A 16568-nucleotide genomic window follows, 5' to 3' on the forward strand; every position below is an offset into this window, starting at 1 on the left:
TTGCCAAAGACAACATGGGAGCTTGTTGTAGGATGTAGTTCTAAAATGGCAGATTCTAATTCTGTTCTGTAATGTCGATATAATGAAATATTACCTGCTTGGATGACTCTGCCAGTTTCTCATTACTTCTAAGAGCAGTAACTGTATTGCATGTCTGCTGCTCTTGCATGTGATCTGGTACCACATGGCAAAGGAAGTTATTATTCACTGGGATCAAGTTGTAGGTTTCCCACTTTTCATTAAAAAAAAAAAAGTGTTAAGGACATTACCTATTCTTAAATGCATTTCTTAAGCTTTTGTGTAATGTTATGCATCAATAAAATATTGAAGAACCAAGATTCTTGTCACTGGACAGCCTTCATTGATAAGTGTATGAGGAACAGCAATGAAAAATCTGTGCAAGTATGAGTTCCAGTTAGGTGTAGCATTCTGCAGGATGATGGTACCTGTAGTCTTTAGCTTCTCTTGCATTGTTATTCAGCTTGTGAAGAAGATCAGGAGAAGCGTGAATACATTCCTGTGTTGATGGATATGTAGCTGGAGGTTACTTTCAATTTCCTCTCAGTCAGTAGAAATTGGAATATTGGCTGCTCATCTCTGTTTAAGGTTCAGAAAAACAAGACTGTTCACATGCCAGGTGAAGCTAAGCTGGAAAGTTTTAGAACTAACACACGTTATTTCCTTTTGCTAAACTAATGTATTGGTCCTTAAGTTAATCTATGGATACCTGGTTCTAAGCCAACTGTTATCAATTCTAGGGGAAGAGCATCCCTTGTGATTTTCTGTTGGCTTTTGTGTGTGCAAGTGATGTCTGTTTAAACAGTAAATAATCCTAGTATGTACTGTTCTAGTAAATGTGATGAATAAGTAGATTAGCTGTAAAATTTAATTCACGAGTGTTTGCATATATTTGTTTCCTAGATTGTTTGATAGAGAAGGGAAGGCTAAAAAGAGGCAAGTTGGTTTGGGAAACCTCCCTGCCCTAGCCAAATCCTTCTGATTTGGAGATGTGATTCTGTTGGCATTTCCTTGATGGTAGTGCTGACACCAGCTGTTCTCAGCCTTAGCAATGCTTTCCTTCCTGTACACTGTCCTCTCTAGGTGGTTTGGCGTAATTTTGAGGGGATGGTACTGGGGGGACAGCCTGTTATGAATAAGAAATTGGTTTGGCTGGCCTTCTCCAGCCATCTCGTTCCCAGGTGATCAGCTAGAGTGGGAGAAGTGATCTAGTTCTGTGTTGGAGATCAGTTGTCTGGTGTGGGAGCAGAATGAAAGGAGGGTGTTGAAGCAGAGCAGGCGTGAGCGGTAACCAGAGTTGTGTATAACCACCTTACCCTTGGGCTGTGAGTTTTGCAGGGGGAGGACTTTGATTTATGTTCAAGCTTGCAGCCATTATCGTTCTAAAGATAGCATCCAGAGTCTGATGGCTGTGGGATCGTATGCTGTGTTTTATGGGCAGCTTTTGTTCTTCGATGCTTTACAAAATGGCACCAATATTAGCTTAAACATTTATGTAGTACAGCATATTTTAAACATTTGTGAAATAATATCATCGTGCCAGCTTTACCCAGAGGTTGCTAAATCTGGGGGAAGTGTGAAGAGCTGGATTTGTGGGCACCTAGCTTGCTGACAGGAAAGATCTGGAAGAACAGTCATCTCTTTTGTGTTTTCTTTGGAAGCTGCCGTGAAGCTGGAATAAAACTTAAGTGTCAAAATCTGAGAGATGGGTCTCAGTGTTGACTTCCTGATAGGAGTTTATGGCAAATTCCACTTATGTGCTCCTTTTATATATATCTGCCATTTGAAGGTTGATTGAAGTTGGGTACATTCAGGGGTAAAGCTCTGAGCAACCTGATCTCCAGAACGGCTTTCTCTGGAATGGCATTGAAGCCTGCATTGCTGCTTCAGTTATGATGGCAAAAGTCTTTGAGGGACCCGTGCAGGGAAAGAAATGGAGGCTGATCCAACTGGAAAAGAATCTGCTTGTGTTTTTGTTGTTTTGCTGTTTTTGAAGAGAAACAGTTTCATGTGGAGTGTTGGTGGCGGTGAACTGAGAATGAGGACTTGTGTAAGCTGCTTATGCTGGCTGCTATGGAAAGGGAGATCTTGAGATCACAGCCTTTCTGTCAGCATGGTGAGCACAGAGAGGCTGTCCTCATCCCTCAGATCAGCAGCTGCTGGAGAGGGCTGCGGGGTGACTCTTCCTGTGGTTGAGTTGCGCTGCTGAACCTGATTAGAAGAGGGAAAAAGAATCTTCTTGTGGGTATTAACATGGGTAGGGAACGCATGAACTGTTCATCTCTGAGAATATTAGCAGGGCTCGCTTATTCTATTGAATCAACCCAGCTGATGTCACTCCCAGAGGGAGACATTGCCCCTCATGTTGAAGCTGGAGTGCAGTGCAGCAAGTATTAAATTAGACTTCTTTAGTTGCTGTTATTTAGAAACTGACAGAGAGTGATGTGTAATTCTGTCAGGAGTTACTTCAGTTTTGTGCTTCCGTGTGAGTACAGTTGCTTGGATGGTCAAAGGCATGAGCTAAACCTATAGACCTTATAAAAAAAAAAAAAAAAAAAACAAAAACCACTGTGAGGAGGAGAATGCTGTGGCTCTTTGTGTTTTCTGGAGCAAGCTGGAGTTGCTTCTGGAAGCTGTTGGGGTTCTCCTTGGCAGAAGCTCAGCTGGTGCAGAAGTGGTGCTGTGGGGCAGGGCCCTGGGGCAGGCAAGGAGCTGCCGTGCCTCTGTGTGGGCACACGTGGGTGGCCTGCTGGTCACCTGGCCTGCATCAGTGGCCTTCCAGAGCCTCTGGGCTGCTGGGGAAACGGAGGCAGTGCCTGGGGAATTCTGTACCTCCTTCCTCAGGGTGTCATCTGTTGTGTCTTAAACATCACTGTGTTGGGCCTGGGTGCTGCGTGTGATGGCGTACGCTGCCTTGCTTGTTGTCCTCCGTGGAAGTACCCCAGCACCCGGCCTCATTGGATGCTGCTGCTTTCCAGAACTCCTCTGTGATACAAAGAGAATTGAGAAATATTACTTTCATTCTTCTGATGCCATAAAGCCCCAACCAACCTCCCTCACGCTTTGTCATGCCTCGACTTCTGCTCAAGAAGGCTGAGGATGGGCACGGTGTGCTTGTTCTGATAAAAGCTGTAAATAGCTGGTAACAAATGCTGGTGTTTTGTAACTAATGAGTAGGCTTTGGCTAAGGAAAATCTTTTATTTTGGCTTTAAATTTTAATTTACATACGAGCTGTGCATCAAGTTCTGTCTTAACAGCAGAAGTTCCGTTAGTGAGGCTTTCTGGAATTCAGGCATTACGTAACTTCAGAACTTGCTCTGTTTGCTGGAGTTTGTATCACTTAAATGAATTTCAAATCTGATTTTAAAAAGGCCCAACACCACCTCCACACGGATTTTATAGACATGTTCCATAGCCTAGAATTGATTTAAAAAAAAAAAAAAGAGGAGTGAGTTTAAATACAGAATAGCAACAAAAAGAAAGAACATGTCTCGTACACTATATATAGTACAACAGAACATTTAGTATGTGTGAGATGTGTAGTTTAAAACTTGTTGAGAATCATCCAGCTTGAGTGCTGTCTCTGGGCCTTGGCAACTCATTTATCACTTGTTTTTAGATCACAGACGGCTGCATAATTGTCTGAAAAGTTAGGGAAGTGTTCAAAGAAAGCTATAGAGCTGTAGGTCTAGGAATTCTTGTTCATAGTTCTAACACTTGAAATTGACAGCTGGGCATGCATGACTTCTGTGCGTTTTTTCAACTTGACTCACCGTTTAGTTTAGGGTAATAGAGTTAATTGATGAATATTCACAAATTGGACTTAATGATCTTGAGCTGGCTTGCATCTACGTGCACCACACTGTGAGAGCATTTTGGGAATGATTTTATAGTAGTAAGGTATGTGTATTCAAGCACAGTGTAATCTTTAGCAGTCTAATGACAACTTCAGCAGATTCCTTGTAGCAGACTTCTTTTTTTTTTTTTTTCCCTTGAAATGGTGTTAATGGCAAGTTTAAAAATTGAGCTGTGACAATTTAGGTATTTTTATTGGTAGTCCCTTGTTTGACTTCTGTGGGTGCTGTGACAATATTCAAAATGTCACTGAAATACTTTGTGCATGTTGTCCTTCTTGAGTATGTGGACTTTGAACCTGGAATCACTTGCAGAGAACTGAATCAGAAGGAAGCAGTTTGTTTGCCTGGTTTTCTTTTTCCATGTCTCACCTCCTCTTCATTCTCTCTCCAGGTCAGAGCTCCAGATGCGGTACATAACACTGGGTCTGCTGATACACATGTAAGGCCAAATGTTCTTTTTAAATGAAAGAGGGCTGCTCTGCAAAGAAAACTGCTTATTGCAGACAAACTCTGTTGCACGATCTGTAGGTGTTTGTAAATGAAATATGGATGTTTGTATAAAAAAAAATGTTCCTTGAAAGTTTTTGACAGCCAGGAGTGTAGGAAGGTCTACTGAAGGATGTTGCATTGTAACAGATGCATACAGTTTCCAGCGCTTCTTCGTGTTTAAATATGTTTCTTTTATACTCAAGCGTAGTTCAAAATGCTAGCTGGTTAATTTTAAGTCAGTGTATGTTAAAGTTGGCTTTTTTATTGTGTGCAGTTGGTTTCTCAGAAAAATGAGGGAAGAGGTGACCCTATTTCAATCCTCTGTTTTTCTTTCTAATATAAAATGCTTAAAAGGTATGTAGTTGTCTGGTCTTTGTTTCAGTGTTACTTTGTTTCTGCACTGAAGATACCTTCTCCTGGTCCTGTGGTTGGCACATTGCAGGAGGGCTTACCTGTTCCTGACCCAAAATGAAATATGCAGCAAGAGCCAAACAGCATAAATGCCAGACAATTCATTCTCTGATTTAGATATCTTTCTATATGTATATATACATAAATATGTATATATTTGGCATATGAAGAAGTCAAGTTAACTTGCTTGTGTGAAAGCCTTATTCAAGTTACGACAGCAGAAACTTCTAATGAAGAAATAGGATATTTTTCATGACTTGCTTTCCTTGATGCAATTTAGAAAATCATTCCTAAAACACTTCTGAAAATGTTTTTGTCTGTGAAACTGGGATTTCAGTACTTCATGCCATCTTATGCAGTGTTATGTTCAGTGGGAATCTACTTTCATGCAGTGATTTGGTTACTTAACTTGAAGTTTTTGCTTTGCTTCCATCATTTGCTTTACTCCTCTCATTGTATCATTCAGTAAAGGAAGAAGGTCTTTAAGTTTTATGCAATTCTGCTGTTAGTCATTTTGTGAAGCTGCATATGGTTAAAGCTATAACTGCCTCCTGGAATGTGAGTTGCAGGAGAAAATGAGTTCAATCTGTTCATTTGATATTGCTCCTGTCACTTGGAGCACTGCTTTTCCCTGAGACCATTTCTAAAGAGAGGAGATCTTAGTGCCAGATCTCTTATTGTCCTACAGCTGTTTCCATTATGTGACTAGAACACAGGCTCTGTGGCTGATGTGTGTGTATCTGCTGTGAGAGATGACTTGTGGATGGCAGATTAAGCCTTGAGTAGGAGTGCAGTTTGTATTTGTCGGCATGGCTGTGCCACAGCAGCGTGCCACGGTTCTGTACTGCTTGTCATACTGAAATATAAGCTGTCATTCAGACATCAGGAAAATGTGATTTTATTAACTTAGAAGACATGTAGATGAGTGAAAACCTGCTGATGAACAAGTCACAGCAGCTGATGTTGACAAACATAGCGTCAGAAAGCAGATAACTCCAGAGACAACGCTGCATTAATCTGTAACGGGTCATTTCCCATTTAATTAGGAACTAGGAAATGTTTTAAAAAGAAATAAAAAACCTTTTTGGTTGAATGCTTGGTACAAATCTAAGAAGTTTCTGAGTTAACTAAAGAAGGACCATAAGCTGAAAGTATCTCTAACAGTTGTTCAGTTTTTTGTTCTTATATTAGGTAAAGAGATTTTTAATAGTAAGCTGATACTAGAAATGAATGTTCTTACGCAGCAAATAATGCCTAGAGGAAATTTTGTTGTTGGCATCTGATTTTTTTTATAATAATATAATAGAGAAGTTGTACACCTTATTTGTCTTGATCTTTTATTATATTGAACTGTTATTTTTAAACAGTTAATCACCATCAGCTATGTCAAAGCATGAAAAAAATCTTTTCAAGACAAAGCAGATTACCTTCTGCTCTTTTAGGATATTATTCTTGTTCTTAAGCTGGTTCTTTATGAGCTACTATGTTAAACTAGGAATTTCCAGGACTTTATTTTCTTTTTCTCTCCTTTCCTTCCCATTCCTCATATCTTCTGAACATGGTCATCATCCTGTTGTCTTTGCTCTCTTGGTGCTTTACAGGAAGTACCCATCAAATTGTTTGAGATGTCTTTGAACGATGTATTAGGAGTTTCCTAATTAAAACAATGACCATTCATTTCTCTGAAGCACAGATTTAACTTGTTTTATTGTATTAGATAGTTCAGAGAGAAGTACAGGAAGCCTTTTGTTTTGTTTTCTGAACATACAAACCAGTTGCCACCTGTAATTCACTTAGAAACTTTCTGGTCTTGGTCGAATTGAAGAGTAGCATTATTTTAATTGTTTTGCAAACATTCTATAATTTTTCATACTCCTTTTGCAGCCTTTAATGGAAAGTAAACTTAAAGCATTCAGCATTGGCAAAATGAGTGCTGCCAAACGGACTTTGAGCAAGAAGGAACAAGAGGAATTAAAAAAGAAGGTAATCACATACAACAAAATTTTGGCATGTATGCAAGGGTGGAATTAGTTTGTTAGATTATAAATAGCTTCATCAAGAACTTTGTTTTGATTTATAAAATCGTAGCTTTTTAGGAATTAAGTTGAATTATTTTTTACGTGTTTAATTTGTTCTTGCTGTCTGTGGCGTTTGGAGGCTTGATTCTCTGCTCATCTAAGTGAGAAATCAAGTTGTTTGGCATTCTGAAATGCTGAATTATAGCAATCCATTGATTATTGTGGTTTTTAAAATGAAGACAGATATCACCTTAGGTTATTTTCTGTTTGCTCTTTAATCTTAGATTTCAGTAGTTAGAGTATCTGTTGTATCTGAAACTGTTCCAATGCACATCCTTGTTATTCTCCGAAGTGTATTTTTGTCTGATGAGTTAGTATCTAACTTTAATCATTTTGATCATTAATGAACTAAATTTGGGGATGCTCAGGAGCATCTGAATGTTGGAAAATACATAGCATATAGTTGCTGAAGTGGAAGTTTAGAGCTTTTGGACTTCGAACATTACAAACTCAACTCATACTGTTCTGCAGTGGGATTTTTCTTTCCAAGCTCCTGAAAATGCTAGCATAGAGAAGCATATAATGGTGTTTAATTTAGTTTGTCTTACTCAACTTTATTAAATAGTTGAATTAACTTTTCTGGGGAAGGTATAAAGGTGATCCTGATGTTTGTCTCCTTCAGTTAAATGAATTGGTGATAATGGATAAGTGTCAGAGAGCAGTTCTTGTGTTAACAAAGCTTCATGTTGGCTTTTCATATAATCTTTTCAATTTAACACCTTTCAAATGTTAAATTGCCAAATGAATTCAAACCAAACTTATTTGCTTTGAGTACTACTTGCTGTGTTCTTCCCACATATCTCAGCAATTTGATTTTTTTTTTAGTCTGAAATTGAAGTGCATTTGATAGAGTTCATAGTATAAACTCTAGAAAATAAAAAAGGATGTAATATAGCTAATTTAAGAATAGCTATCTAGCAAAGGTTGTTCTGTGATGATAGTAATGATTAACGTTTGCTTTGTAGGAGGATGAGAAGGCTGCTGCAGAAATTTATGAAGAATTCCTTGCTGCCTTTGAGGGAAGCGATGGCAATAAAGTGAAAACATTTGTAAGAGGAGGAATTGTTAATGCATCTAAAGGTATAACTAATCTTTTTTTGGGTGGTAGTGGTAGACTGTTCATCGTAGAGTAAAGATGAAGATTGGCTTTGAATTGCATTTTAAAATGAATACATAGCATTATAAATAGTCATGGAAATTTGATGCTAAAATTTACTTTTCACTTTAACTCACAAAATACTTAGACACATGATTTGTCCTTTTAAGTTTCAGGGAAATTTTCTTTGAAAATAACTGATCTCTTATTAAAATCTTCTTATTAAAAGATGATTTTAAGCTACCAGAAGTGTTCGTCCTGGTAAACTGTATTGTGCAGTGCTAATATAGTTTGTTTTTCATTTGCTTTTGGTTTCAGAGGAACATGAAACAGATGAAAAACGGGGTAAAATCTATAAACCTTCATCACGATTTTCAGATCAAAAAAACCAACCAAGTCAACCATCTAATGAGAAGCCTCCGTCCCTCTTAATGATAGAAACCAAAAAGCCTGTAAGTTTCTTATTTGAATGCTAACTCTTTGTTCAAGCAGTTGTTTTGAAGTGCTTAGAAAAAGTCTGCGTGGTCTTGCAGAGTAGTGTTTCCATGTGTCACACAGTAAAAGAAGGTGGGAACATGTTTGATTTGCTTAATTCCATAGAAAATAACAAGAATATAAAATGCAGATATCTAGTAGACCTGTATCCAGTGCCATGTACTTGGTGCTGCACTTTGTCTCCAGCATTTGTACGTTTTTACTGTATTCCTGCTGGTTATGAATACAGATTTGATGATTGTTTTAAAGTAACAATCTCCAGTCTGGAGGATTTGTGAGGTTTTAGAAGTAATTCTTCTTGTTACCATCTATTGTTACTCTTTTGTAGCTTTAAAAACAAAAACAAAACAAAACCAACCCACCAAACAAAAAATTCCAAAAACAAACAAAAAAACCACCCCAAAAACGAGAAATGAAACCCACACAAACCAATCAAACGAGACAAACTTGCATTGATGCAAATTCTTCTTGAGTCATTTTTTTAAAAACAATTGTTTGTTTTGGATGATAATATCAGAGCAGTTCCCTTCAGCTCTGTAAGTTCTACCAAATGATTAAGTTTTAGAATTTGAGAGTTTCTGAAACTGAACAGCATGGTTTTTATTTAGTTTGACCATTACATGGTTGGGTGCAGTTTCTGGTTCTTAAACTCAGATTTTTGTTATAAAACTACCGGAATTTTTATGAGCAGGCTTAGTTATCAAGTCAAGTGATAGTTACATATGACTACTGTATATGTGTAATGTGTAATTGATGTCTTGGAAGTCTTTAAAAGTGCTTACTACGATTCTTAAACTTAGATTAAAACAACGTGATACTGCCTACTAGGATGGGAAATGAGATAGAATGTGGTAATTGTGAATAATTCCATCCTAGCTTTCCTCCAGCTTTAAGCAAACCTCAAATCTTGAATAGTGGGGTGATGCTGGATGGCAGTTCTGATTTTCATCATATGTAAAGCTCTACAGTACCTGGATTTAATTGTGTTTTTTTAATCACTCTGAGCTCTGTTGTCATATGCAAGTATTTGTACTGTAAGAATATTGCTGCTTTTCAAATTTGTCATAAATACTTAGCAGATAATGCAATCAGTTTACTCACTTGCCCTGTCCAATGGTGATTGAAGATAATGAGGTAAAAATGATTTTATTTATTTGGCAGACACTCCCCAAAAACAAACAAAAACAAACAACTTTGCCTGGGGTGAGTAGGAAGTCCAGTTTTTCCAAAGCTGTAGTGTGTAACACAAATATTTTGTATGTCTGCCTATTGGAAACGTTTTCATTTAAATTCGGTTATAAAAGCGATGTTGTAGAAGGATTCACATGAGTTAGTTAAGGTGCATATAGTGCAGTTAAAAAAAAAAATCCATTTTCTTTGTCATTCAATTGTTTTTCTGAGGATCTTTGATTATTTACAGTTACTCTTCAGACTTGTACTTACGTCTGAAAGGAAGTAAGGATGGAAATTCTTTTCATGTAGAAGTTTGCCTGTGGATAAAATATTTGAATATACATATATACACATGTAAATTATTACTGTATATTTGTGTATATATGTGTGTGTATTCTTAAAAAAAAAATGTACACACATGTATCAATTTAATTAGAGCATGAAGGTTTGCTAAGGGAGCTATCAGTTTTGTCATAAGTTTTAAAGTGGACCAAAGTGACAAAACACACCACAGGTATTTTAAATTTGTGTGTTGTAGAGAAAGTGTTGGATCACGTATGCTGTACTGTAGTAGTCAGAAGTAGTAAAGTTTAGTTCAAACTATCCTTAATTTTACATTTGATAGCTGTGTTTGGTAGCAGTCATTTTTAATGTTTTCAAGTCTGTTTTGTTTTATTTTCTTCTGTAGTTTACTTGGTTTGAAAGCTGAGGGTAAAACTGCATGGAAATTATCTAAAATTTTTTACATAAATACCATTTCCATTTTTTTTTTTTGTCATTGTACTTGCTCAAATGTTGGCTGATATATCTTTAATTTTAGCCTTTGAAGAAAGGAGAGAAGGAAAAGAAAAAGAGCAATCTGGAACTTTTTAAAGAAGAACTAAAGCAGTAAGTTTCCTTGGTTGTTTCTGTAAACAAGACACACAGAGTACATCTGCTTTGTTTCTACAGGCAGTATTTTTGATCTTTCTTGTTAAGCTCTCCCTAAAGTCTCTCTCTCCTGTTAGCATTGGCAGTCATACTTCTAAATGGAGTATGAAGTTTTGCTGGTAGATGGTTGGTACAAGTCGATGTGATTTGTGTGGATAATCCCATCTAATTAGTATTCTGGTGTCCTTGATGCTTCTGCCTTTCTCTGTGCTGATTGGTACTAAGAAGAGTTTTCCACTACTGCTGAAGAGTATTTCTGTTTTGTAATCACAGACTTTAAAAGTGATCGATGAACAAGCACTGAAGTATGCTGGTCAAAATGAGTCAAAATGGATTTTCTTCCATGCCAGCAGTGTTTGTCTGACCTTTGAGGTTTTGTACTGCCTTCCTAAGCAGAAAAATATCCAGAGCAGTTAAAGACTAAAAAAAACCAAACCAAACAAAAAAGAAGACAAAACAAAACAAAAAAACCAAAAACCGTCATATATATGTGAGATCAGAATAAACAAATTACTGTTATGTTTCTAGAGCTAATTTAAGATGATTTTTGGTTTAGTTAATGTGAATGTCAGTTTGAAGAGTTAATTGCATGACACCCCTCCCTCCTCTTGGGAGAAAGGTGGAGAAGGAAGAGGAAGAAACCTGACTGGATGGGAGAAACTAATTTATTAAAAGGAATGTGAGCTAATACAGAATAATTAAGAATAATGAAGAAAATGAACCAAAAAATAAATCAGAAGGCAGAGAAATACCAAATAGTTACTTGTGTGAGGGCTTTCATCAGAGATAAACAGAAGGAGGATTTTGTATGTACTGGGAATGTTCAGATGTTACTCTTAACAGCATATGTCAGTAATCACTGGAAAAAGTAGAGGAAGAAAGATGCTCAGAAGTTGTCTGCATCTTGAAAAGATAATGGATTTTTGTCCAATGTGGAATTGAGGTCAATCTGTCAGAACAGAGCTTTTATTTCTACTCTTGCAAACTGCTTCTCAAACTTTTTTTTTTGAGCTAAAAATACCTTGACAGTATGAATGAGGAAGCATGCAGCTGGAATTATTCTGATGGCTACATTCCACCTGATTCAGCAAAAATGAAAGCATACTGGCAATTTCAAAATTTTAACAAATCCATTGTTCAATAAACATTAAACATTCTCCTATTTCAAAAAATGATATTTTAAAATAAAAACATTGAACTGTTAAAGTTGTTACTTACATTCAACTTGTTCTGTAGGATACAAGAAGAGCGTGATGAAAGACACAAAACAAAAGGTAGATTGAGTCGTTTTGAACCTCCCCAGTCGGATTCAGATGGTCAGCGTCGTTCAAGTGAGTCCATGTTGCCTTTATGTTTGTTTGGTCTACAAAATTTCTTGACTAAAAACATGTTTTTTATTTATTTATTCAGTGGATGCTCCTTCAAGAAGAAACAGATCATCTGGTGGTAATATAGATTCTTTTCTCACTCAATGTAATGTCGCTTAAATGCATAGTAAGGGTTATGACTCTTTTAATTTTCTTCTCCATTACTGTAGTACTGGATGATTATGCACCAGGGTCACACGATGTTGGGGATCCAAGCACAACAAATTTGTACCTGGGAAACATTAATCCTCAAGTAAGTTCTTCACATCCTGTGAAGTGCAGCATTAGCATGTTTGTGTCCAGCTGAAATTCTGACGGTAGCTTTTTTCAGTAGCATATTTTAAAATGTATATATAAGGTACAGTTAGCAATTGTAGAGGCAGTATTCATTTGAATATAGGTGTGCTGTATATGATGCTGAAATGGTTAAGGTTAAAATATCAGTTACTAGATGTAAAAATGCTGAACAGAAATAATTTTTCTGTGGATATTTCCTTCTGAGAAGAATTATCTGAGAAATTTGATTGTGCTTAATTTAGAATTCAGTCTCATTATTAATGTTTTATAGCAGATTTAATTGGTGAGGAATCGATTAAGTGTTCTCCATGAAATCAAAATATCCACATTTGCACAGTAATATGAACAAATATCTTAGAAAAACTGCTGCGAGAGGCTAATTTTTACTTTTATTTCGTTTAGATGAATGAAGAGATGTTATGTCAAGAATTTGGACGCTTTGGACCACTAGCAAGTGTTAAAATTATGTGGCCAAGAACTGATGAAGAAAGAGCAAGAGAAAGAAATTGTGGCTTTGTTGCATTTATGAACAGGAGAGACGCTGAAAGAGCTCTAAAGAATTTAAATGGTAAATGGATTTTTCAGTTAGGGGTCATAATTATTTTTTTAGGAACACTTTGTGGTACGTTTTCTGAATAAATGTGACTAATGTGCAGGAAATAATTCTTAGTAACTGATGATAATTAGATCTTTTTCTTTTGAGTAGTATCTGAATGTCTAATACTTAAGAGTTAACTAGTATGACGAATGTGCTTTTTGGGTATGTGCTTTTTGTGTTTTGTCCATCTTTAGTGGGGGGGAGGGGGAAGGGAAAGAGGTATCTTAAGTGTTAAGGAAAGTTATGTTTTCATAGGTCAGGAAGAGCCAAAAATCAGAAATCTACATCCTGGACAAAAATAATAGAAAATGAAAGGATGTTGTTCTCTGCTTATGCAAAATGGTACTCTTCCATGACCATTGCTAAGTAAATTACAGTATGTAGGAGTTGTTACGGCTTATTAAATTTGTTTTTGAATAACATCATTTTAAATTTGTTACTGTGAGAGGAAAAAGAAAAACATTTTGAACAATTACAGTGCAACAATGATATAACTTAAAAATTGTTCTGTTCATTCTGATGTGTTGAATCGAGTTTTTTCAATTTTTTTGCACAACAGTTCAAGTAATTGTATACTGTAGTCTCCTAAACATGTACATAAGGGAGGATTAATAAAATGTTTTGTGTAATGGGCTTTCATTTGCATAAGATGTATGCAAATGAATTGCATATATCTTGCTTGATAAATATGATAAGTTAACAACTTAAGCAGAAATTAAACTGGCAGGGAAACCTAACTATTGCACTTACACAGGAGAATCTGGTGCAATGTGGAATCAGTTCATGACAACTGTATTTTTACCTTTTTCAGGCAAGATGATCATGTCCTTTGAAATGAAGCTAGGCTGGGGCAAAGCTGTGCCTATCCCACCACACCCAATATACATTCCACCTTCAATGATGGAGCATACCCTCCCACCTCCTCCGTCAGGTCTGCCTTTTAATGCCCAGCCTAGGGAGAGGTTGAAGAATCCCAATGCTCCAATGTTACCCCCGCCAAAAAACAAGGAAGATTTTGAGAAGGTAACTTATAGAACCCTGGGCCATATCTCATTGTTAAACACTACATCTATGAGAGTATTTCAGTGGCTTCATAGATTTGTATTGTTCAGGCTGACTTTGGCAGCCCTGAGTGTACAAACTCGTTGGCTCCCTGCTGTAGCCCAAGGGAACCTAACTAATTCCTGAAGTGATGTCTCCTGTCTGCATTAGGGTACAATGTATTGGGTCTTGACTTAATTTTAGCACTGCTTTAAATCTAGCTATCATTTTCCCCCTCCAGGCTCCCTGGATATTTTTCTCCTACGTCCCCCTCCCCCTTTTGTTGGCTGCCAAATTGCAGTATCTAAATTATTTTCTGTAGACAAAATACTACGTTTTAATTTGAGTAGTGTTATTTTTACTCTAGAGGAATTGATATATTGTGTGTAGAAGGTAATTTATCTGGACATTGAGTAAGTATTTAATGCTACTTATGGAGTCAGCTTTCAAACTCTTTTTTTTCTGGAATATTAGCTGATAAAAATGAGGGGTAAGTATCTTGTAATCACAAACCTTGATTTACATTTGTAAGAATTTGTTGATTCTTTGAATGACACTTAAATGTTAGGGTTGTTTTTTCTAAGACTTGGAAATAAAGTAATACCAACCTGATCCAAGTCAATTAGTTTAGAATCGTTTCATAAACTTAAGAACTCTTCTCTTAATTATTATATTCAGTGTAGAAGCTATTCAGTGCATCAGTATACATTCTGACAGGAATGTTCTGATACTTTGCAATTAGTGAACCTTTATGGTTCACTGTCACAACCATTTGCATTTTGTGTAATTGCTTATCTATAACTTCACAGCAGTGATTGCCTGCAAAACTTGTGATAGATGTGTAGTATTTTCATTGCATATGTATATTTTTGCTTGTTACTTGTTAACAATACTCACATATTCTATGTTTATTATCTGATGTGACTTCATATACAGACTCTGTCGCAAGCCATAGTCAAAGTGGTTATCCCAACAGAAAGGTACATGTTTTTCTTTATTATTACTGATCTAAATATAGAAAATTTCCCCTTCGGAATTTTAAAGAAAAATTGTGATGTTGAGGAAAAGGTAACAGCTTGACTGAGCAATGGTTCTTTCATAACGCATGAGAGAGATGAATGTGTTTTATGATCTTATTATCCTTATCTCAATAACTTTTTTTTAGTGAGGCTAGATAGAAGTAATTATTTTTTGCACTGTATTTGAGCAATTTCAGTTAGAAATAGTTGGAGGATAATTTTGTGAGTGAACACTAGAGAGAAATAGGTTATTTTAGTGATGCTTTGTGAGTCCCAAAATAAGCCTCTTAAGTACTTGATGACTAGGATGCAGCTGTCTTCAATGTGATGCTGTCATTTTTTTCCTTTTTTTTTTAAGTTGTACAATTCGTAACTAATTCAGTTAGTGATAGGTTTTAATTTCTACTGTTTTTAAAGTGTGCAGCAGCCAATAATTATGGTTAGTTCCATAGTGCAAGTGTATTTTTGCATTTTGTTCTCTGTCAGTGCCTCTACGTTTGCTCCAGTCTAGGTATACTCTTGCTCAGTTAAGCTAAAACCTTTTCCCAAACATAGGAACACAACACTGTTTTATAAATAAGCACGAAAGATTACCAAATTCTCTTTGACATTGGCCTTGGTGAGCAACACCAGCTGAACTGTCTGCGGCAGCGGGGGACCAGGAAAACATCATGGGATGGATTGGGAAAGTATACAGTTTTTGACCAGACATTGGTACGATCGGCTCCAATAAATGTGGTTTTATTATGACTGAAAAACTTTTTTTTGTTGGCCAACTTAAGCTAAATGACATCTTAAATGCACTTAAAACTATCATCTTTTTGTACAACACTGTTTTAATTGTCACCAAGTCCCTTTTTTTTTGCGTGTGCGTGGGGGGAAGAAAGATCTGTAAAGCTAGTTACAGTAGCCTATTAACATATCACTAAATGCTCAAGTGGCATTTTGACTAGAAATTTTTCTATTAAACTTTAGGATGGTACAATTTTTGTTGGGTGGAGGCATGAATAATTAGAATGACCAGGAGGAATCTTAATTTGAAAAGTGTACTAAAGAATAAGTACTCATGTAACTGTTCAGTTCTTCATAGTAATTAGCTTTCTGAGAGAAGTATGGTTCCATGTTATTTATTGTAGCGTTCTGAAAGCTCGTTGGTAAGAAAAGCTCATGTTAATTGAATTGCGTTTGAAAATACATTACATTCATTTTCCTTGGCTTGATATCTGAAGGTGATAATGATAAATGTTATGAAGACTATTACACGGTGTATTGCATTATGTACAAATTCTGACAAACTTCAGTGGGATACTGCGCTCAACTATTCTCCTTGGCAGATTTTCAGTACTGATTTTTAACATCTGTTATGTCTTGACAGTTACTAAAAGGCAAACATTACATATATACAGTTGTTTTTTTTCTTCTGAGAAATGCCTTATATGCCAGAATGCACATTAACACTTGTTCAGCTGTGGGATGCACTCCAGTGTGTGTCTTTTCATACATTGGAGGACTTTCTGAACCAGATGAACTTGCCCAAACAAAAGCTGCTCTTAAGCAATTTTATTGTGCTTGATAAATGAACAGTTAGATGAAATCCAGTAGCACAGTTCTGTAGCAAGCTAGAATTGATCGTATTGAACTTGCCTTACAATAAACAAATGCTGCAATAGCTCAGAGATGTAAAAGAGCATTGTAATT

General features: G+C 36.4%; 1 protein-coding gene across 4 annotated transcripts in view; it reads left to right on the forward strand.

Moving 5' to 3' along the window:
- Positions 1-16568, forward strand: part of U2SURP (U2 snRNP associated SURP domain containing) — a 41903-nt gene that overhangs the window by 2301 nt on the left and 23034 nt on the right. Inside the window, exons 2-13 of one of the 4 annotated variants that reach the window (XM_085233493.1) lie at positions 4268-4315; positions 6661-6759; positions 7820-7934; positions 8269-8402; positions 9607-9648; positions 10439-10506; positions 11785-11879; positions 11959-11991; positions 12086-12168; positions 12615-12780; positions 13622-13833; positions 14788-14831. In XM_085233493.1, the coding sequence (XP_085089619.1) occupies positions 4268-4315; positions 6661-6759; positions 7820-7934; positions 8269-8402; positions 9607-9648; positions 10439-10506; positions 11785-11879; positions 11959-11991; positions 12086-12168; positions 12615-12780; positions 13622-13833; positions 14788-14831 (1139 nt within the window). Of the gene's footprint in view, positions 1-4267; positions 4316-6660; positions 6760-7819; positions 7935-8268; positions 8403-9606; positions 9649-10438; positions 10507-11784; positions 11880-11958; positions 11995-12085; positions 12169-12614; positions 12781-13621; positions 13834-14787; positions 14832-16568 lie in introns of all 4 variants that reach the window. The other 3 variants (XM_085233492.1, XM_085233494.1, XM_085233495.1) reach the window with 3 other exon arrangements.

The sequence above is a fragment of the Meleagris gallopavo genome, chromosome 11 (genome assembly GCF_905368555.1).
Source record: "Meleagris gallopavo chromosome 11, MGAL_WU_HG_1.1, whole genome shotgun sequence".
In the NCBI taxonomy this organism is placed as follows: Eukaryota; Metazoa; Chordata; class Aves; order Galliformes; family Phasianidae; genus Meleagris; species Meleagris gallopavo.